General features: G+C 39.3%; 1 protein-coding gene across 1 annotated transcript; it reads right to left on the reverse strand.

The window, feature by feature from the left end:
• Positions 1-283: 283 nt before the first annotated feature.
• Positions 284-24,042, reverse strand: SLC26A4 (solute carrier family 26 member 4). The gene is made up of 20 exons (XM_058023220.1): positions 23,888-24,042; positions 23,172-23,311; positions 20,952-21,062; positions 19,137-19,327; positions 18,520-18,684; positions 15,844-15,996; positions 15,650-15,732; positions 14,550-14,697; positions 12,075-12,188; positions 11,247-11,324; positions 10,969-11,064; positions 9,449-9,555; positions 8,463-8,532; positions 8,068-8,160; positions 7,871-7,966; positions 6,754-6,984; positions 5,238-5,292; positions 4,776-4,921; positions 3,539-3,622; positions 284-3,028 (listed from the first exon to the last, which is right to left on the reverse strand). The coding sequence occupies exons 1-20, from the start codon at positions 24,040-24,042 to the stop codon at positions 3,005-3,007; spliced, it is 2,340 nt and encodes a 779-aa protein (XP_057879203.1). The 3' UTR covers positions 284-3,004.
• Positions 24,043-24,284: the final 242 nt, after the last annotated feature.

Genomic DNA, 24,284 nt, shown 5'->3' on the forward strand with positions numbered 1-24,284 from the left:
GGATCTTTTGCCCCTACAAACAATGTCTCTCATTATCTTTATAGCCTTAACATTTAAAGGCTGCCATTAAAGTCTAGCATTTCTTGTCTTACCCGCACAAGGCAGAGGGAACAGGTTTTCCCTTTTGTCTTTGTTGATCCTCAGAACAGACCCAAGGGAAGAGTGACACTGATCCCTTCATAAATACGCTTTCTCTCTCCATAATAGGAATTCACAAAGAGAAGACTTAAAAAACCCAAAACTTAAAGAAGTAACCCCCAAACATACAGACACAAGGAGCACGTTTTCAGTATGCACAACTTTATTTTCTAGTTAATGGGTACAATTACTTTTCAAATGCAGCTTTTTAAAAGTGTAAAAAATCTTAAAATACATCTCCAAATTTGATATCTGACATGCAAAGACAGAACAGTAATACTCAAAATGCATATAAAAATACCACTTCTTCTTCCTACTGGAAAAAAATAAGCACATCTAGTTACACTACGTAAAGATATTTTAATTAGTACAAAACTGTAGAGAATTTTAGCTTCATTGCAAAATCCATTATTTTGGTATCCTTAATTTTGATGGATACATAGAAAATTAGGCACATAACCACTGAGAAAGACATTTGAATGCATTCTGCATACTTCATCTTACTCTTCTGTGCCACTGTAGGCTTTGAGAGAAATGCTGTTTTTCAGAAAATGTTTAATATTTTGTGCCTGTTAAATTAAGAACAACCATGCCTGGAAGAAATACACGAGCCAAGAATAAGTGCATTTTATCATATTTTAACACAATCCCAGATCAGATGTCCTGTTTGGAAAAGAACTGGAAGACTGTTGAGTATTTAATTGCTTTTTAAATACCTGTACAGACAAGAACTAGAGAAAGTTCAAAAAAGAATGTAATGACATGTCTGTCAAGTAAGAATCTGTACTCAAACTTCACAGTGCAGATGTTGCCTCGAGGGAAAAAAAAACACCACTACCATTTTTTTACCACCTTTCTGTAGACTGTGTCCTGCATAACAATCAGCTGAAAGCTCACTTACCAAGTAGATTATTTTATTTTTTACTTAAAATGTACATCTGTTTCAGAAAAGCAGAACAGCTTCTAAGAAACATGTCACTGGCCCTGTGCACTGGCAGCTGTTGCAGTAGTCACGTTAACAGGAGCTGGGGCCATGGCTGAGGTGCCAGCCTCCTGGGAGAGGCTGGCAAGGGGACAGGAGGAGGACAGGTAGAGTTAAAAGCATGAATTGGCAAATCCCAGGCTGGGCTGAAGCACTGGTGCCAATAGAAATGAATGTTTCCATCTGCAGAGGTGCAGAGTAGTCTGATTTGTCTCTTGAACACTTGCCCCATCCTCAGATGGTGTGGATGCCCACCCCACAGCCCATGTACATTGTGAGTACAATCCTGCTGTTTGCTGGCTTGGACTGGAGCACCAACATCACCTAAATTCAAGTGTCTGCACTGAGAAATTTCACTGTTGTGAAGGCTGAAGTCTGTGCCTTAACAAGAGACTACAGATTTTAGATTGGTGCTGTTACCCATTATTTAAGATACTGTCCAACTGGCCAAAGTTTGTAGGATTTTTTTTTCCCTGATTTTTTTCCCTAGGATCCTGAAGCCAGAATAATTTATTTAGTGCTTAGCTCTTTCACTGCTACCTGCAGCAGAAATCTCTGTTCAGTGTAATGTGAGAAAATTTCTCTGATGAAATCAAGTAAGGAGAATTAAATATACTGAAGGTAATTTTCCACATTGTTGAACTTAAAGGCATTTTGTACCTGGACATTTCTTACACTTCAGTTTTTATCTGTTTCCTTACAATGCAGGTTTTTTTCCCATTTAAAAAATAATGTAATGCTAAAAAAATTAAGGTAGCAGTCAGTTTTCCATCAAAATACATTTCTTCTTCATGAAAACTAAGAATATTAGTTAAGGATTAAAATTTTGCTGCTCAAATCTTTATCTTCTGTGAATTATTGCACTTGTGCATTATGAACTTTCCTATGTAAAAGAACAGCAGCAGTTTGATGTAGACTATTAAAAGAAAAAATCTCTATAAAAATATAACTATTCATTAAACAAAAAATACACCTATATTCCATTTTAAAAACCCTAATGTCAATACTAGGTCACATTCTGACTTTCTTGCTTACACTCAGTATCAGCCCGTTTTACAGATTTCATTAAGTACCCAGGGACTAAGGTTTTCCTTAATTTATGTCATAATCTGCCTACATGAAGATTATGTAACCTAGCCAAAATAACCTTCTCTGTCCCTTATTTAAGGGACAATCCTTAATAGAGTGCAAGACTTGCTACAATGGGATCAATACAGATCTAATGAACCCATACCCAAGGGTCTTTAGAAACTTCTCCTATTTGAAGTATTACTATAGTTCAGTGCTGTTTCCTGTTCATGTGACAGTTTCACCTGTCACCTCTTTCAGTGATCTAACTACCTGCAGCAATTTAAGGAATTGCTTGAAAAAAATGATCATGGTACATTTTTCAAGGCTTGTCAGCACATATTCTCACACAAATGTTCTTGAATTCAAAGCCTTGGCCAGCTAGAAGTCCAGCCCTTTTACTAGGCTTTGTAGAAATATTGAACAAAAGGCTTGCCATCCAAAGATTTTGGTCTCTTCCACTCTCCTGGGCAGGCCACAGAGCAGCTTTTCATCCTGTACACACTGATAAAAGTGTAGTGCAACTTCTGCCTGACTAGTCCCAAAACTGAGTACATCTTTCACAATAGTCTTCTGATTTTCTTTTTTATTAATATATATCACAGCAGAAAGTGCTTGCAGAATCAAAGTCCAGAATATTTCTGGGATAATGCTAGCTAAAATTTGGAGAGTTATAGAGATCTGTATCATTCAGACAAACAATCAGGGTTTTCTTCAAGTGCAAAGATTGTTTTCATAGCAGAAAATGCTGGTATGGATAGTACTGGTGGGGGGATATTGCTGTGCTCTCACAGGCAGGACGGTACCAGCAGTCCTTCAGGAGGCAAGTCGGCGCATAGCCTAGAGAAATGGGTTTGGAAAGGTGCAGAGAAACAGGCTGTGGTTAGTTCTCAGTGTACATACACCATCTGGGAAAATGACATGTTTGTGTAAACTAAAAACTCAGTGAAAGTACAAAGAAAGTAACTTCTGTAAACTGTGCAGGTTGTGCAAGAAGCTGTCTGCTGTGTTAAAAGGAGAACGAAAGGAGAAGGTTGATCATCATTTTGGGCTCTGGTGCCTCAAGCCTTACAAAGTCTTCTTTCAGGTGCCCAGCTTATATTTAGATCTACTGATAAGCCTGTGTAAGGCAAAAGTAATCCTAAAGCAAGAGAGATGAGGAGATAATCAAGCAAATATAATCTACTACCATCTCAAGAAAAATGTGACTTCCTCCACGTAGCACTGACGTTCAGTATCCAGAGAGGGTGAAGCATTTATGGAGCAGGTACCTGCTGAGGGCCATACTCCCACAGCATGACTCAAGGCTACAGGCAGAGGGATGGACACTTTCAGTTCTGAAGTTCTTACCTCTTCCTGAACATCAAGTTCATCATCAGGCTGGCTGGCTTCTGTGAACTCTATGGGTTCTTTTGACTCCTGCATCAGTGAAATCTTGGTAGAAAGAAATTAAGAAACATGATGAGTTACATGTTGTCCATATAATTGAAATTTATTTTTTTACTCTAAAGTACCTTAAAATAACTTCCACATCTTAGAATAGTCTTTTGGTTACTGTTTCTTGACAAAGATGATGATTTACTTCAGCTGAGAGGAACTTAAAAATTGCAGAGCCTTTGGGCCTGTCTCTGCTCATATGACTAGTTATGGCTTTGTAACAATAATAAAGTCTATCTTTAAACTGCTGTATAGCATTATGAAAATGTTAGTGTCTAGCAGAAAAATTAGTATGAAAAAGTTATAAAAATAAGAGTCCTAGCCTAGTTAATTACCAGTAATATTAATTTTAATTGTTATTTATTCCTAATACTGTAATAGTGATTGCTAGGAAAGGAATTGTGGTGAAAAGAAAGGAGGACATTATAGGACCATTTTCCTAATTAGAGCTTTTTAAATGCTACAGAGCACAGCAAACCTTTAAATGCTACAGAGTGTTCTGGTTATCTGAAAAAAACACAGAATACAATAATGAAATGCACAGAGAAGGGCAGCAGGAATTAACACTAGTGTGGAACAGCTTCTGTACACATCCATGCCTAGTAGAGTGAGACTATGGCTTTGATCAGAAGTCTATGGAGCGTTGGGAAAGGGAGCAGAGAATAATTATTCATTGCAGCTAACAATCCAGAAGTCCAGCAAGCCTAAACCAAGCAGGAAATATTTGCCATATAATTGAAAATTAGAGAACCCATGTCCACAGGATAGTGTCACAGGTTCCTAAAGAAGTATTACAGACACATTGAAGAAAACTCCATCTGTAGCAATTAAATATAATGTTCCAAATGCAGTCTCCAGCTGATGAGGTTCTTAAAATGCCAGTAGTCAGAAATCAGAAAATGTGTCTTAGGATGAAGTATTTTCCATAGGTGCTGTTTCTCATGCTCTTTTCACTAACAAGCTCCTGGAGCTGACAGACCCTTCCTTTAACCTACAAAAATACTCATGTACTACAGAAGCTGCCTAATTTACTACACTCCACTTTTTTGGTACTACAGTTCTAGGTCTAGATTTCAAATATGCCACAGAAACTTCCACAATGAGTACTAGATGATGGAAGGAAGGGGAATGTACTGCTGGATATCCTTACCTTCTCAAATATGGGATCCTGGTTGTCACTGTACGTCATTTGATTCCTTATGTAGAGCACTGCATCATGGACAGTCAAGAAAAATATGTCTTTTCTGACAGTGTCATCAAAGAAGGCACCCCGTTCCAGCTGAGATATAAGGTTGTCTGAATAAAAGTAAGTTGTAACTTGTTTATACAATATGAAGTATTTAAGAAAAAAAAGTTAAAATACATGGTTGCAACTGTCAGAAATCAAGGGAATCCAAATGAATCCATCAATTATAGTTTAGTTTTGACTTTCACTTTCCATATCTCCTTTGCACCCCACAATTTTCTGTGTCCCAGTGGAGCCAACAATGCTTATCAGTGTTACAGTTCACATATTTATTAGTGTGGATGCTACACAGACACATCTAGAGATCCCTTCTCACCTTCATTTTATATTTTGCATGAGTGAAAGTAGAAATACTTGCATATTTACCTTGATATGAAGCAAAGTATACTCTCACATCAATTCTCTCAAACTCTTTAATTATCTAAAAAAAAAAAGTTTGCAACAAAGACGTCAATAAATAAAGTCTGAAAGGAGAAAATACATATCTGTGTGTATGTCTGTGTAATGTATAGGCACATACACTTCATTTTTTTCTGATTGTCTTCATTCCACATAGTACATTTTGTTTATTCATCATAATTAAGGTACTGCTATACTTTGCTATACTTGAAGATCCACTAGTCAGGTACCTGATTGCTGAAGTGTCCTCTCTTCAACTATGTAAGTGGAAGTACCCATTTTACATGCACAAGCACTGCTGCCAATTAAGGCTGTCATTCTGTTCTCAAAATTCAAATAATCATCTCTCCAAGGGAGACCACCTGGGGCTGAGTGAGCTTTATTTCCCTCATGTATGTGTGATATGATACACTCATTCACTGGCACATGCAGAATTTTTACACAGATTTTTCCCTCATGCAGTGCACAGATGGACCTGTCCTTGGATGAAAAAGCTACATATGGAGAGAGTCATGTCAACAAACCCCATATTCCATGTACCCAGGCAGGAGGCTGGTGCAAGGCACACACTGCTCCTGTATTTCATTTTGTTAAAAGGCAGGGGACTAAAATCTACCCCTGGCTCCCTGGTGGCAGGCAAGTCTCTTAGATTAGTGTTTTCAGAGGTGATTATTAATTCTATTTCTGTTAGTTGATAAACTTGAGTCATGGGAAAGATCTGCTTTTATAGATAGGCTAAGTGGTCCCAACAGCAAAATTAAGTTACTGAAAGCATTAATCTGAACATACAAACTATCAGAAAAAAATGAGGACTGAACAATCTGGTCCTACACACTTGTAACTGGGCACCAAAAAAATAATGGAAATACTTGGCCTTAATCTTTACACCTCATTTCCTTCTTCCTAGGAAGACACATAATCTCCTTATTATGTACTGTGAGTCTGAAGACTAATTAATGAACATTGAGGAAGCACTTGATACTAGCCACAGAAAATACTACAAAGAAATGAATCATTCGTCCTCCATAATTAAAAAGAATGAATAAATGAAGAAATGAATAAATAAATCTTTTGGCTAAAAACTGAACTGGGATGGTAAGATGAAATTTTTACTACCTCTGTAGTAAAACTTGAGTGAGCATCATCCTGTGCCCAGATTAAAGCAGGAGGCATGTGGAAAGAAAATATATAACTAGAATATTTTATAACATATGCATATAATGGGACCACATTTTGCAGTTAATTATTTTGAGTACTTGACTATGCACCCTTCATATTGTTCTTTTGATGCATTTTTACCACTTTAAATACACACACCACTAATCTTCTATTTCTTGCTGATATTTTTCATATTTATATTTTCATGGTATTTTTCAACAACATTCTTTTTAAAACTCAGAAATTAATTTCAGCTAACAGCTCTGGATTTACATACTACTGACTAGTTTCATTTTCACAGAACATCAGAAAAAAATGCCCTTACCGTTTTTATTGATCTCACAGCTACAATATCCAAGAAGGTTACTGCTCCAAAATCAAGAATGAGACTGTGGATGGGCACCTTGGGGATGTTTACTTTGACTGGGAGTTCTGAATTCCAGTCCACCTGGATCTCTACTTCTTTGGTGGGAACTTGAGGATCCTGGTTGTCTTCAGGTTCCTCATCAGTCTCAAAAGCTTCATTATTAATACCAGGCTCACTGATGATGCCATTCTAATGCACAGATAATATATGGAATATAGAATTTAATCATGGGGAAAGTTTGGGAGTTACAGAAAATACCATCCTGTGGTACCTTCTGTTGAAGGAATTGACAAGACATAGACACTTGTGACCAGTATCCCCTGCTCCCAATCCTGGTACTGTGGGAAGCATAACTAATGCCATTTTATAAGGCAAGGAGCCATTCTCTATGGCTGAGCACATCCTGTATTTGTTCCCTTTTCCCTCATTATCAGGCCCTGAAGGTCCTGTGAACCAATCACACAAACCAAATCAATTTCTTCTTCCTCTCCCTGCTTGCCTCAAGGTTCCTGGGCACCAGGCTGATCTCTCCCTTCCTTGTTGGCCTTGAAGGTCCCAGGCACGTGGGCAAACCAGGTGTAGCTGGTGACCCCATCAGAGAAAAGGGAAGTGAAACACAAGAATTGCCATAACAGAGCCCTGTCTATGGCAAGTCCTGTGTGGGAAATTTGGACCAAAACTGCTGCTAACAGTGAGACACCCCCAGGGGCCAGGGATGCCTGCATTGTCTTTTGTTTTCTCTGTATTGGTGACTCAACTTCTTTCATGTCATTTTTAAGTCTAGATTATGATTGCTATATTGATACATTAAACCATGGATTAAGATCTCACCTGATCTGCAGGGGGTCCAGGTAGTTAGAAACTCTAACTTTAGTTAGGGTCTGGGTGATTAAAACTGTAAGTTAACTTAAGTTTTATTATAAATTCTGTATGCTACCATGTAGTAAGTCACACTTTTCATCTCTCTTTCAAAGATGAGTACAGAGTAATTCATAATTAAACCTTAACTAAGAAGTTCCAACAGTAACCCTTTGAGAAAAAAAAAATAGACATAAATAATTTTAGAAGGACCTACCTTAGTAGCTTTTAATTTTCCCTTCTTGATTAGCTTTTGTATTTTCCTCAGTGCTTTGAGTCTCTTATTATATACCTTGACTGCATCAAATCCTACCTACAGAAAACAGACCAAAATTATTTAATTTAACTCAGTATAATTCTGAGGAAATCTCGAGGACAGTTAAGAAGCTTCCAAACCAATAACTTATCACTTACAGTGGATTTGAGGCTGCTTTTCAGTCCATCAATGTTAGCATAAAAAATTGGACTTGAAAACTTGAGAATTTTCACACCTTCTGGTTCTATAACCTGTTGCCAAAGAATATAAGGTGAAACAGCAACAGCCACATTTTGACAAGAAGAAGCAGTTTAACTATTTCAGTTACATATCTAATTTTAAAAAATTGCATGGATTTGTTGATGATTGAGGGGATTCTGTTTTTAGAAGTTTACAACCCCAGCATGCAAGATGGACCAACTATTTGGATGAAGAGGGTGCTGAAATTTGATATCTTTGAAGACCCCCCCTTCCAAATTCAAGTTGTGTGCAGTATGCAAGGCAGTCTACACTGATGTGTAGACTGAAGGAAAACAATCCAGCCACGACTTACATTTTTGTAGTCCTTGACCTTCTTGTAGATGTCTGTGCCAGGAATGTTTCCAAAGCCTCCCCATGATGGACTAGCAGAAGTAAGGACAGTGAAGGTAAATGTCATACATGGGCACTCACAGAATTGAAGGGATTGCTGCATACAAAGTGTCTTTGACTCCTGTAGTTTGCTTTCCAATGCCAAACTAACAGACTTGCAAAAATGTTGAAGATATTTTGCATCAGTATAGTAAACAAGCCTTTATAAAAACTTTAGTCTCAGCCTACTTAATGCACCATTTTAATTTAAGAGCTGAGTGAACAACTTGTTCAATTGGTTTCCCAAACCAGAAGAATATTTTAGAAGTAAATAAATTTGCTTGAAGTTTGAAAAACCAATTTTTTTACACTGAAAAAAGAATTTCATTCTAAATCAACTGAAATGCATTTACATTATTTTCAGATTATGTAAATATTCTTGTCCAACCTTTTAAATTTTTATTTTAGTCAATAACAAAACCAAAATGTTTTGCAGTCTCCAGATATATATTTAACAGCTGAAGCAAATTGTTTTGAAGTTTGTAAGGCCTCATCTCCCCTTTATAGGGGACAACATACTGTAGTACTTTTACCTGCTGAGAGTTATCATAATGATAACTCTCTCTCTCACTACAAAAGCCATACATCTGTTTATATTTGATCTAGAATGTTCCTGTCCCTTTTCAGAACTCAGCTATGTGGGTGCACATAAAACATATGGCTAAGTACCACCAGAGTGGCCAACATGATATGAAATACTGATCAAATAATGCAGCTTCTCTTTTACCAGTGTAATTAAATGATAGCTCACAAAGAGTGTCTTGTTCTAAAAGAAACAGATTTTTTTCATTTCAAAATTTTTGTAAACCCAAGCATATATTCTGTCACAAATCATCTTGCATTTTAGCATATTATCTTCCTTTTTTATAACATAAAACTAAGAATTATTGCTGATTCTGTATTACTTACAACTGAACTCTCAGCACAACTGTCAGCAATCCAAACAAAAGGCCAGCAAGTAATCCCAAATCAAGTCCCAGAATGATGGATGCTATACATGTAAAAACCCAGATCATCTGGAGAAGAAATGACAAACATAAAGTATTTTCATTTTAACATATGACTCCTGGTCACACTAAAGAAACACTAGACCAGGTAATACAAGAAGCATATTTTAACTTTGGAACTGATTGCAGCACACAAGCAATCTGCTGACTTCCATTCAGAAGTTGTCTTCTTCCTCCCAAGATGCTTTCATCCATCAGATTATTAGGCATAGTTAGCTTTTTAGGAAATAAACGGGTTTTCAACATAACAATATTTTTTAAGGATCTGATTCCTTTGACGAAATTAGAGGAGATACAGTTAAACACTGCATTTACTTATTTCTGATGATGGCAATCTTTGATAATCTTTCTTAAAATTGGAAAGAGTTTTATTTTACCAAGATGTAAAATACTGTAAGGTGCCCCCCATGCAGACAGATAGGGAAGGAAGGAGATTTCTCAGTGACAATTAAGAATCAGAAAGAACTGTTGCAAAGAGAGGTATTTCATATTAACAGGTTGATGGCACTTCTCTAAGATCTCCACTGAATATTCAGGCAGAACAGTTGAAGTGCACTGCTCAGTTCTTTCCTACATCACTGCCCATGCAGTAGACTCAATTTTTTTAAAAGCTGAGTGCTTGCACTTCTCACTGAAGTCAGTGGGATCTATTGTCTATAAATCACTAAATGATTGACTAAAATATCTGAGCTCTGTCTAAGGCAGGCACTGCCCAATGACACTCACCGTAAAATAATGGGAAAAATGTCTTTCATGCAATCTTTTCCTGCCCTAAGAGCCACAGTGAAGGTCTGCTCCACAGAATACACAGTGGGAGATGTGAGAAGTACCCTAAGATATGGTTATAGTGGTTCATAAGAAAAGTCTCTTCATACACCCCTTAGCATGCCAAATGAATCCACATCCTAGCTTGGATTAGTCTTACCACAACCAAAAAACATTTTTCCTGAGGACTATCTGAGATTATTCAGGCAAATGGGATGTTCATCTGGTACAACAGAAATGTATGTGCCTGAATTAAGGAAAGGTCTCTGACTCATTTAACAGTGCAAAAGATAAATCAGAATGGTAAAGGAGGCAGCAGGCCATCTGCTTTTGAAGCATATCAACACAAGATTGCTGTATACTATGGAAATGGCTATGAAGGAGTTATCAATGCACACAAATACCCTGACTGGCACCCTTACAGCAGGGCTTAGGAAATAAAGAAGATTAGCAGAATACTGACCTAAAAATGGTGAATTTTTTACTGACCTTATAGCATTTGCATTTTGAGGATACACATAAAAGTTTTCTGATGTTAACCCCACAAAATCCTGCTTATGTGGTAGTTAAGAGAAACTTGGATGGCATTAAAAGGTAAAAAAAAACCACCAAAAGTGGACAAAAACATTCAGGAAGAAAAAAAATTAGGTTACTTACAGCATCCACTTTATTCTGTCTCCATAGACGGGGAACATCAAACACTTGCATGAACATCCCTTTCAAGTTAGCTATGACTACAGCTGCCAACACAGACTGTGAAGAAAAAATGGTATTCAGAAGGAAAGATACATATTAAGATAGTGCTCAGCATCACACACTATAAACCACAGCCCTGTCTGGAATCAGATACCACAGTTTAAAGTGGGATATTAATCTTGCCCATCATAGTTGAACATTTGGATCTGATGTGGCTGTGCTGCAGAAGAGTACAGTACCTTTTGTAAGGGCTCTAGCAATTTCCCCAGGGCAACAATGGAAATCAAAACGATCCCAGCTGAGATTATACCAGCAACCTGCAAAGAACAGTGTTTATAGGAAATGAACTTACTATGATTCTATCATCTGTTTCTAGGATTACAAAGAGAAAACTATAAACAGTTGCACATTACATTTCTTTAGGAACAGGGAGACCTGCCAAAGTGTCATTGTGTTTAGGCATATGTGGGCAACCATTATTCACTTCAGCTAACACAGAGGGAATTCAATTAAGCAGGAAGTCTAAACAAACACAGGGTAGTAGCTCTTGAGGGGTTATGTTACAAAGACAGATGAATGGAGCAGTCTGTGTGTAAGCTGGAAAAGGAGCTGCTGGATAACCTGTAGTATTTCACTATTAGGAACCACACAGCTACAGTTTGGTAGAAGAAAGTAATTTATGATCATGATGAAGATGTTCCATGGCTGATGGTGGATGGCAAATGGCAGAGCTGCTCAGGCCAGCACATGGGAGTTTAAAGATACCATAGCCAGCTGGGAGAGATTTCCTCCCACATCCTACTGTAATAAACTCAGTCCTTTAATTGGAAATGAAATTCTGGGGGACTAGAGTTAAAAGATTTCTGACCCCTAAGGTAACTCATGCTATGTAAAACTTGATTGCCCTCTTCTGGCAGAGCTACAAAAATGATTCACTACTAGAGCCGTGGCTTTCCATGTGCCAGCAATGCAATTGTTTAAGGACAATTTTCATCTCACAGGGAAATCTGTGCACTACACAAATTTAAATTTACCTCTACACAGTACTAATAAGAAGAGGCCATTACCTGAGTCTTTCCACCAGTACTTTCTTGGACTGCAGTCCGTGAAAGAGCAGTAGTTGCAACAAAACAAGAAAAGGCACCTGAAAAGATGTTGCTGAACCCAAAGGCAATAAATTCCTGAAAGATAATTGGATATTGCTGTAAATAAAGATGCCTGAAGACAGTTTTTCAATGGAGAAAGACAGCAGCAGCTTCTGCAGTAGTTGATAAAGTAGGTAGCACAATAATATTACGAAAAGTATGAACTAGTTATAGCTGTTAAATGTTTACACAAGTGCCTCTCGTGCCAGTGCAGCTACCTCTGCTTGGAAACCAACACAAAGAAGTTGGTGTACTCCCCCTGAAGTGGACATACTCATCTGAGTAAAAGGTGTTTAAAACTTCCATCAATGTCATCAAACCTAACATTTCTAAGAATTACACTAGAATAATTGAATCAAGAAATTAGAGTATTAGAAAAAAATTAACTTCCAGGTATCATAAGCTAAACAAGTTTATTGTACTAAACTCAGTACAATAGTCTGAGTTTAGACAAGACTTTAACTAATGCAAAGCACTGTATTATTAGTAGAACTATTAAGGAACTTGGCAATAATGCACAATTTCACTGAAAACTTCCAGTTTGCTAAGTCAGAAAATTTTCACTCTAAGCATCCCAATGAACTCACACTAAGTCTGAGGCAGCACTCTCATAGATTTCCCCAGGGTCACTGAAGCCAGCACCTACTGATGCTGGTTTTTCTGCTCAAGTGACAAAGACCCTGGGAGCTTTATGTCCTGGGATCTGGGCCATTCCTCTGCTGGGAAATCAAGAATTTGGGAGCTGTCTGCAACCAACCCCATATAATTGACAGAAACCTTATTTTCACCAAGCTGACACAGGCACAAGAGCTTTTCACTCACTGCAAGCTTTTTAAAATATAATTTAATATTTGCTTTTGGCTGTCTCCCCTCTTTTGTACAAAATTAAATTTCCTGTAAGTTTTCATTTAGCTTCAACCACAAGAGCAGTAACAGATCTAAATGATTCATGACTATTACCATGTAACCACTGTGATTGATGAGAAAATATTGGAGGTATTGTTCCTAGTGTTCTTAGGTGTTAATGATCTGTATCTATGAAGATAATGTAGACACTGATAGATAATAATATCAACCTGTCCTTCAAAATTATTTTACTACCTGCATTTATGATGTTATTTTAACTTCTCCAGATCAACTAAACTATTTGCTCATCATCCTGAAATGCATTTAACCTTTGCTACATGTAAAATTCATAACATAGTAATGAAAGGAAGGCACTCTGCTTTTATAAACTGATTCTTCTACTACAATATTTAATCAGTATCTTTGAAGCACACCACTGCTGGCAGAACAACACATTAAACAACAGAACAGCATAAACAGCACTTCTAGGATTATGTATTATTCTTTGAGATTTATTAAACAGAAAGTTGGTGCATTTTTGTCACCTTTAAGACCAAGTGTTACCAGATATGACCTTTGAGGATTGTAAACTGACAAACAGAAGCATAATTTTCTTATATACAGAAAAGCAGTGTTTCTAAAGTCAAACTTTATGTAATCCATTAGGACTAAAATAAAGGATTCAATAAACAAAATACTCATCTATTGGTTGTAGTGTGGGCATTTCCTAATCTGCTCAAAGGATAAAATTAAAAATTAGCATAGATGCAGGATGAGGAAGCTTTCTGACATTTTAATTCCACACCACGGGCGAGCCACATAACCCCCAGTGAAGATATTGAACAAATGCAGGAATCCTGTACAGCCTGTGATGCACAGCTCATGGCACGTTCTAGCTCTATGCCCCTAGAAACCAATGCTTAAAGCAGTTCAGCCATTTAGTGCACACAGCTGCACTCCAGCACGTTCAAATGCTGGTAGGCACTCGTGTGTAACTTGTGTGAAGCTGCAGGACTGACCTGTTAGGTTCCAGGTGTAGTTACATTGATGTTACTGGAATCATGCTGAGAAGTACAATAATTTATTAACTGTAAAGTTCAGCTGATTCAAATCCTGCATGAAGTCTAAGCCTAAATAAAGCTGTCCAGAGCAACTTCTTAGCTTGACATTGCCTTCATCTGCCCAAGCAACCCACCTCAAAATATGCCTTACAAGTGGAAGTGGAAAGTAGGTTGCTAGGCCATGTCAACTTGACATCACCAGAAAATTCCCCTATACAGTGCTCAGCCCTTTCAGAGCTACTGCAGTCACTAGACCAATAAAGAAGGAATGAAACAGTATGAAAAGCCCATACTGCAGCTGGATCTGGCTCATCTCTATGTGGCCATTTCAGCTATTTTTTTTCAAGAGTTGAAAGGATTTCTCCTGTCAGACTTCAGTGCTTGTCTGAAAAATGTATGTGAATGGTGTTTCTTTCATTTGGCTACGTAAGTCAGCATGTTTTGCATTATAAACATCACTATGTTTATAAACTATTTTGGTTATACATACCTGATTTCCATCAATAGCATAGTCATACTTGGTTGCATATACCTTCCCCACAGACACAGCAATAGCATAAGCAACAATAGCAATGGAAAAGGAGGCTGCAATCATCTGGGAAAACAGGCTGACGTTTGGAGGCTCAGGAGGCAAAAATCTAGCATTCAGAAAATATATTGGTGTTACCAACTTTGATTGAATTCCATTCTTACCAGAACTGTCAAGGAGTTTGAGGCAGAGGCATACAGGTTGCTTATAATATGAAGTGTAATGTTTCAAGTTAATAAAAAGGTGGAAACAGCCCATTGACATACAGAACACGCTTATCTAGCTCACCCCAGCCCAAATCCTGATGGTATTAGTCAGCAACAAAGTTCCCATTGTTCTCAGCATGCCTGAGATTTGGCCTTATGATAGCAAAGTGAAAAACTACATTTTTTGAAGCATCGAATAAAGAATGTATTGAATAGTGTGATGAATTATGTAAATATGTTAATGCCACTTCATACTATTGTTAACATACTTCTTCAGTAAGATCTCAGAAGCATTTTATCCCCTACTGTGTTTCCACAAATTTTAATTAATTAAGCCCTGAATACTAAATGGAATGTGAAGGTTACTACTGTGAAGTGCTCTGAATCTTTCAAGTGGAAGTCTCTCTGAGTGTAATCCTCAACATCCTTGTTCCTATGAGTATGGAAGTGACAGAGTTGATTGGGATAACAGTAGCAGCAGGATTATGAACTGCAGTGGGATAACTCAGGATTACAGAAATTAAATCTATGCAGAATTTCTTTATTAAAAATTATTATTTTTTAAAACCATTTTCCACAGTCCCATAGTCACTTCATGAACAGGAAGTAATTAATTTTCAGATAGACTTCATGAATTAGACAGACATTCCTATGCCCATTTTACAAAAGGAAAGCTAGGCAACACATTTGGGTGGCATAACTGACAGAGCCAGAAGTAAAACTCAGAAAATTCCCAGATCTAAGTTTTAAACTCAGGTATCAGCTCTCAATATTTCTTTTATGCATTTTCTCTTACTACAGTAATTTTTAGCCAATTAAAATAATACCTTTTCCCCACAAAACAAAGAAACTCACCCTCTTGGAATGCTCTTAACAATGCCTGCATTGTATTTTTTTTCCAAGTCTGCAGCATAGGAAATGCCAGTGGCTACTATTGTCTGTAATAAGATAAAACAACAGTTTTAAGACTTAAAAAGAGTTCCTGTCTTCCTGTAGCTAGACCCATCAATTTTATCTGTTTTCAGCTTTTGTTATGCCCCCTTGCTTACCACAATCACTTCTATTGGTATAGGTATAGGTATCTTGTGTTTGAAGCGATCGTTTATTTCTTTAACTACCATGCAGACAAAAATTGTGAGGAGTCCAGCAATGAGATCTGCAATGTTGGTGGTCCCAATTTTTTCAAATGTTTCAACAAGAGTCTGAAAAACAAAAACAACAGCATAAAACATGCCCATGTCCATTTGAAGGATGTGCAAATACTCATGAGATGATCCAGATGCATAGGGTTTTAGAGAAGGTCAAGTAACTTCATTCAATCCTAGAGAAGCCTGAGGAAAATGTATTGTCAAGGTGCTATCAGTAAATGGATTTAATAGTGAATTTAATGGAAAAAGCATAACTGCAAGAATTGTCCACATAGGGGGCTTCTGCTTCCCAATTTTAGTCAATTAATACTAAGTAAAAAGAGCTAATTCTCTGTGTTTTACCTCTACCTGTATCAGAGAAAGGAAGGGAAGATGTGGAGCTTCTTCACTTTGACAAATAGCAAGGGAGATCCTCATTTCTCTAAAGAGAGCTAGCAGACCCATGGGCAAAGCTCTGGTTCACTTCATGCCCAGTTCATGTGGTCTGTGCCTTAGTTGTTTCCTATTTCCACTGCTGACAAACAGAGGATGAGTGTGAACACACAGGTCATACCAGGCTGTGGAGAATCCTGCACTTCAGAAAAGCAGCCACTAAACCTCACTCTACAGTAAATTAAGCCTCCCAGCAGAGTTTAGCCCAGACTGGAGCACTCAAACTGGGCTGCAATAGGCTGCTCCCTTCTCTACCCTTCCTGTGCCCTTGCTTGATCCTATTGTTTATTACAAGTTATTGAACAGAGAAAACATGAAGGGATGATTACAGAAAGTCACAAATACTACTCTGTCCCACTCCTAACCATCAGGGTAGTTCTCACTTGCCTCCTGTCTCCAAGAAAATGTAATTATCCCATGCATAGTGAAGTAGCTGTAGCAGAACCATCTGGTAGAAAAGGGGCTGGAAACAGACTTCTTGCATCCTGGTTAGCTCCCCCAGTAACGAGCTTTTGGTTCAAACATAAGAGGAGGCTTGCTGCAGCAGCACTCCCACCCTTCTGAACAGACTTTGGTTTGGAAATACAACATCTAAGTGCTTAATTGGCTATGTTTTCTAAGTTAAGAAGCCTTCCTGAAACACTGAATCAGACGCCCTCCCTTGGCTGACAAGCCATTTCTTGCCCATTCTTCTGTTTACCACAGATCCCATGAGAATGGCTGAGCACCTCTTGCACTGCTTCACTCCACAGGGAAACAGTAAATTCCTAACTTTGGCTGCAGATTCTGCTAATGTTGGATGCTTGGTGTTGCAGTTTGTTAAACACTACTGAAGCAAGTCCAAAACTTGCTGAAGCAGACACAGCAAATCACTGGTTGAGCAGACCAGAAATAACAATTTCTTTGCTCTACATGCACCTGCAAACACATTCACCTGGCTCACCTGCAAGAACAGAGAAGCTCTGAACTTTAACCTAAAAAGTCAGCATCCCACTCAGCCTTGCTGGAGCTGGGAGAACCATGCAGTCCTTTCAAAAAATGTATTATACTAAATTATACCATTCATTCAATAAACAAACAGATGGAAAAAGATGCTGGATTAACAAGTCCATCATTCTGCCAGGTTTGCTGTAAGGTATATTATTCAGTAAGTACTTTGTCTCATCTAACTTTCCTTGTTCTGAGGGGAAGAGTTTTCATTCGTTCTGAAAAGGCCCGTTAAGAAAATAATTTTTTACCCCCACAAATAATCCTCCAGATCTCTTTTTAAATTTTTACCTTGCTGTTTATAGTTCCATTCATCCTATTATTGTTAATCTAGATGCCTGCTGTATTTTTCCTAATCCGGTTGCCAGAACTGGCATGTAAAATCTCCAAACACATTTTTTCCCCTAAAACAGCCTCTTTTAGAAATATGAAGTGCTATGGAACATCTAAAATACTTGAACCTAGATAGTTTCATGCTGAAGTCAGTGACACTACTCTGAATAATTTTCCTGGGAAAGGATACTATTCTGTAGTACAAGACCTCTAGGAATTCAGTATTTCTGTAATGCAGACAAACATTTCTCCATTTGAGCGTTTTCTAAAAAAAATCAACAAATGGAGTTGTAACAGCAACAATCAGCCTCACATTTGCTAACCAATAGGTACATGGCCAAAGGGTGGGAATCTGTATCCTTTAGGAATTCACATACATGGCTACAGTGGGAAATGGAGAACAATGCCCTTTACCACAATGATCTGCTGGCTTAAGTGTAAAGAGCTTTGGGAGATGACCTGACAGGGTTAATAAATGATCAAATGTCCTTCACAATAAGTGAAAAAGCAAGGGATGGGACAAACTGTAGTCTCCAGAAGTGAAAAACTGTTTTGCTTGGCATTTAAACCTCATGTGAAAAAGTGCTCTGTCTGAAAAAGACTTCAAGATGGCAATTTCTGTCTGAGGAACCCCAAAGGCAGCTATTTAGAACCCCACGCTAAAAATAAACAGCTGCAGATCTTCGTGAAAGGGAGAACTAAAGCAATGCCCTATACTTACTATCATATATATGAACTATCCCTGTGTGAAATGGAAGCAGAAGATAAACAATTATATAAAAATATCTGTCATAAAACCAAAGCAGATTAGAAGGGCATACTTACATATATTATGGAAAGGACACCATTATAATTTTTAGTTGAAACATTCAGAACTATTTTCAGTTGTGACACAAGCACTTGAAAAGCAGCTGCAGTTGTGAATCCCCCAACTAATGGATCTGCAAGGTACCTCACAATGAAACCAATCTGGAGAACTCCAAATATAACCTAGAAAAATCATGAAGAATATCAGCTTGTTAAATAACAAAAAGGTACACTTTTATTTGGAAATTTCTTATGCTTTGTTTTCTCTCTTTGTTGATGCAGAGTCTTAGGACAATATTTGCCCCATTTCAGCTTAGTGTAGCTTAGTATTGTCCATCCAAGGAAATAAAGGAGACCTGAAGCAATGTGTGAAAGGAAGCCCCAGGATATGCACCATTAGTACCCACTTTCATGCAGATCTTCTGGTCTGCAATGGCAGAGCTGTTCTGCTCTCTGTGCTCCCAGTCATGCTGTCAGAGACTCCATACAGGATATGAAGCTCTTTAAAGTTTGTGATAACTTTCCTTCATTTTTGTGTTTTACTACAGGAAAACATCTGACTACTGTAGTAGGCATTTTTCTGCCATTAACATTAAAGCAGTGTCAACCTTGTGTATTCAAGCCAACTATTTTACCTGTAAAATTCCAACCAGGAATGTGAGAGTACTTGCAATCAGCACTCTCTGTGCATCTCTGGACTCAGTGTCTATCAGTGCCCCTGTGACATTAGTCCCTGTAGCATTACTGCCTTCTATGAGAAAATTCTCATCTGGGGCCATGCTCAGTACAACAGATCCCACCATCAAACTGACCACTGGGAATGGACCTGTAATGACAAACAGAACACACTGAACTTTAGCACACAGTGAAAAAAAACAACATTTATCAGACAAGACAAGGAACTCTACTTCAAAAAAATCATGTAATATTGTAATTGGGGTACATTGGTAGTATTAGGGGGCCAAGAGCCACAGGCACTGCATACATGAGACAAAAATACTGCACCTTCTTTAAATAACTTGTGTTGTACATACAGATAAGCAGTTTCATGCTTTGCTTGAGCCAATTTAGGGCTGCACCGAGGCCAAAAGTGGCAACATGTTCAACACACTCCAACCATCTCCCTTGTATCTGCATCATAACCAGACAATACAGATCATCGATCCAGGTGAAAGCAACATTTATTTCTTTGAATTTTAGGGTTTCTTTGTTTGTTTGGTTGGTTTTTTGTTGGTTGGTTTTTTGATTTTTTTGTCATGGTTAGTTTTCACCTGATCCAGCATGCCACATGAGCAGGGTTCCCAACAACACACATGTGGCAGGAACATGATCCAATGGGTAGAACCACATATTTTGGCAGTATTGTGCTATTACATTGGCTAAAGATGACTGAAACTATACTTTGGGCAAGATACAGAGAAAGTGATCAATGTTCCAGCAAGACACAATCTAAAAGTAATCATATTTGTTGCAGTTATTTACTAAAATTATGCAGAAAAGGAAAATGTCACAAAATGTCTTAAAGAAGGTTAAGTTAATTTCATAGATACCTTAAAGGACACTTCATGAATAAGAGCATTGGGAAAAGCATAAAAAAAGGAGTGTTTGATAATCTAGAAAGTAGGAATGCGATCATAAATTGACATAACTGACATAAGTCAGATCTGGATAGCAAATGTGAGCTGCTTGGTAGGGTAGGAAGAGGCTAACAAAGTTGAGAAAACATTGATGCAAATGTTTTGATGCAGCAGAGAAGAAAGCTGATGAAAAAGTGTAGTATCATGCCAAAGCTCTGGGAGGGGAAAACAATGTGTTCTTGGTAGATAGGAAGAAGAAAAGACTAGATTTTGCTAGAATGAAGAAAAAGGCACTTCAGTGATCGAGCTGTAAGAAGAATTTTAAGTGTGAGAACCAACAGCAAACAAACCTCATATTCTAAAGAAAGTATTCAGAAAGAATCAACAAGTTTACCCATGGCCTTGATGTGAGGCCCTACAGTGAGGCTGGAGTGGACACACAAGTTCTGGGTCTCCACAACAGGCAAGAAGATACTGTTCACAGTAATGAAAAAAGGATGCAGCAAATAAGGCTTGTAGAGAAGACTGAAAGAGCTCTGTTTTAGCCATCTTGAGCTTTAGCTGGTAGACAAAATGTTTGTCATGCCTACTGAGGCCTTGATCTTGTAATTTCTTGCACAGAGTGTAGCCAAAGACAAGATTTAAACTTCAGCACAAATTCAAGCAAAAAGCAGTGGCATACCTAAACTTAGCTGTTAACAATTGCCTGTATAAAGAAGAAATAAGCCTTAATTTCCCGAGATCTACCAATGTTAATATTCACCATAGCCAATTTGTTTCAGAAAGTAGTTATATTGTATGAAATATGAACATCTGCTGTAAGGATTAACACTGAAATAGATAAATCACTGTTATTTGAACACATGCAGTTACCAACTGAGATGTGCCTTGATGTTCCCAGGAAAAAGTATGTCAGGATGGGGAAAAAAGCAGAATAGAGACCAAATCCAACAGGGACTGCAACCAGCAAAGCATATGCCAAACCTGAAATGATAGATCATCAAAATATCATATTTAAAATCTCTCAGCAATCTACTACCTTGTCTAGATTAGACTTTCAGAAAGATTTACTGCTGTGGTCCAGATGCAATTGAGAATATGCTTTGTTTTGTAAGTCAGTCACAGGCACACATGTGAGTGAGTATCAGAGCCTGTAATTGACTGTACATCCCATGCTGGTAGCTGAGTGAGTACTGAAAGATGTTCCAGTCTTTGCACAGGTAGCCCAATACACAGGCTGAGACAGAAACCTAAGTGGGGAACATTGCTGCAAGAGTGTCCTTGAGAGAAAAGGAGGATGTGTGAAGGTTCTAGTTTCAGACAGAAATGTCAAGCATAAGTCTGAGTTATTGCACAACAAATACACTTCAGTATCTTCAGCTCTTGTGAAAATAGGACCACTTCTTTTCCCAGTAAAAACTAATCTACCAATAGTAAGTCACATAAATTTGAGAGCCTTGGTTCTTCTTCCTTTGCATACCTGTGCAAACTGTCAAATCCAGCAAGCAATAAAAAAACATTACTTTCAAAATCATATCTCAGTTAGCCAGAGTTCTCCTTCAAAGATTCTCCAAAACCTGTCAGAGTATGACAAGTCCTGAAGTGCTGGTCATTCTACTGTGACTGACTGAAGGACTGCAAGCAACACACTTAGCTGCTGGGAATTAGGGACTTCAGGGACTTCAAGACCCCAACATTTTTTTGCAAATATTTTGGCCAATTTTTCCTGCAATTCATGTTCTAAAATTTCGAGGTGTTTTTTTTTAATTATATCTAGGTGTAGATTTGCATTAATTTGGGTTTTTTCCATTTTTTCTGCTTTTTTTTTTTTTTTTTTTTTTTTTTAATGCACAGGTGGGAGACCAGACAGTATATTTTAAAATTGGTTTTACAAATAGATTATATTTAGGATAAAAAAAGACCACGGGAAAAAAAAAAAAGGAGGTTATAGTATGAGCACAATAGCTGTGTTATAAGTAATATGAAAGTTCTATCTAGCCCTTCATTTTAAAAAGGCACAGGGATTCTGTAACTGTGCCATTACCTTCAGCAAAGATCTTCCAGCTCTGACACTCTTCTTTGGGAAAGAATCACTTTCTTTATTTCTCAGGTCACCCCCTGCCTGGGGCAGAAGTTTGTAATGCTTTTTTCCTGCCAGTCTCTGCCTTCCTGGCATGCTCCAAGGGAACAGACAGGAGAGAATACTTGTGTCTAATCGGGAATGCGTAAACTGCTTTCTTTGTTCCCATGTAAATCTTTGTCCTCTTCCACAAACACTGAATTTCCATTGAGGGAAAGTGTGGGGTTCACACAGCTAGTTTTGCCTGCTGAAGTCATGAAAAAAAGTGTGAAAATAGTGTAAGAACTTTACTGAGATTAAATTACTGGATGTATCAGGGTTATAGTCAGTCCTGTCTTAGACGGATGCTGCCTCAGGCAGGTTGGTTCTGCCTCTGAGTCTTCCTTAAGTAGCTTATTTGAACTAATTTCTGCTTATTTCTGACACTTTCCTATTTGTTCATCTACCAAAAGCTTTACTAACAAGTGGAAGAAGGAAGTAAGGAAAAGTTAACATCGCAAGCCATGTACTCTAAATATCCATCAAGTTTAATTTTTTAAAAATCTGAATACATCACGACCTCCTTGAGGGTTGTCTTCTGCAGAGACCTGAACAACCTTATGAGATAGATGAATTTTAAAGAGGATTAGATATCAAGGTTGCATTATTTTAGGGGAATAACTAGATTTTTGCAGGCAGTTGCAGAAGAACTATAGGCTTAGACAATCAAGAAAGAGAAATAAGACCACACAACCTATCTGATTTATCACAATGTAATTAAAATTTTAAATATCAAAATAAATACTCTTTGAGTAAAAAAGTTAAATACATCCTTGTAGCACATCACAGGAAATTTAAATCTTCTAGCCAAGGAAAGAAAAAGGAATAAATTAAAACCATAAATTATTTATTGCAAAATAATACCTAATATCTAGTATTAAATAACAAGCCTCAGATTTGTAATTCCATCTGCAAAACGTCCCGGTGTTCAGCCGGCTCCCTTATGGGGACGCCCCGGGCGCGCCTGACTTTACCTTGCAGGGTGGCGACGAGGCCGGTGCTGAGCCCCGAGATGATGTCGCTGATCAGCCACTCTTTCACCCGGTAGTTGGGCAGCCACTCCAGGATGGGCAGAAAGGACTTGGCAATCTGAAAGGCCCTTTTCCTTGAACATCTGCGAGAAAACAAGTGATCAACACACCCCACGGAGCTACAACTGGAGCGCCCCACGAACCCCAAAGTGGCGGAGAGCTGAGCTGAGCTGATGAACATTTAAATTTGAGGGGCAGTGGCCGTCACAGCCCTGTCCGCCAGAAGGGACGGGACACGTAGTGGTGTCAAAAGCGCGCTCCCTGAGGAAGCCCGCCCTGGGCAGTGCGATACGCAGGGGAGCAGGGATGCGCCCGGCGTGTGGGGCAGGGGAGCAGGGATGTGTCCGGCGTGTGGGGCAGGGGAGCAGGACTGTGCCCGGCGTGTGGGGCAGGGGAGCAGGGATGCGCCCGGCGTGTGGGGCAGGGGAGCAGGGATGCGCTCGGCGTGTGGGGCAGGGGAGCAGGACTGTGTCCGGTGTGTGGGGCAGGGGAGTAGGACTGTGTCCGGCGTGTGGGGCAGGGGAGCAGGGATGTGTCCGGCGTGTGGGGCAGGCGAGCAGGGATGCGCCCGGCGTGTGGGACTCTCCATCCCTCAGCGGCTGGAGTTTGCGGGCGCCGGGACAGCGCGCCCCCGGCTCCCTCCCGCCGCCCGGACCCACCTGCAGGCCGCCTGCGCCCGCTCGCGGAGCGTGGGCGGCAGCGGCGGCCGCCGCTCGTTCTCCTCCTGGAAGCCGGGCTCGCTGTAGATGGGCCGCGCCACCACGTAGTGGCTGAGCTCGGCCAGCGGCTCGCTCGCCCGCCCGCCCGCGGCCATGGCCCCGCCTGAGCCGGCAAGCGCGGCCCCCCCTGCCGGCCCCGCCGCGCCCGCGGCCCCGCAGCGCTGTCCGCGTCCTGAACCGCGGCTCTGCCCGCGCCCGCTCCCCGGCCTGGGGCAGGGCGAGCCGGCCCCGCCGCAGCCGCATTTATACGGCCGCCCACGGCCCGACGCTTTATTTACGGGGAAACAAACAGAGAGACCCGGCTCCGGGCCGGCCCGGGCGACGCCTCCGTGCGCCC

The sequence above is a fragment of the Melospiza georgiana genome, chromosome 4 (genome assembly GCF_028018845.1).
Source record: "Melospiza georgiana isolate bMelGeo1 chromosome 4, bMelGeo1.pri, whole genome shotgun sequence".
Taxonomy (NCBI): domain Eukaryota; kingdom Metazoa; phylum Chordata; class Aves; order Passeriformes; family Passerellidae; genus Melospiza; species Melospiza georgiana.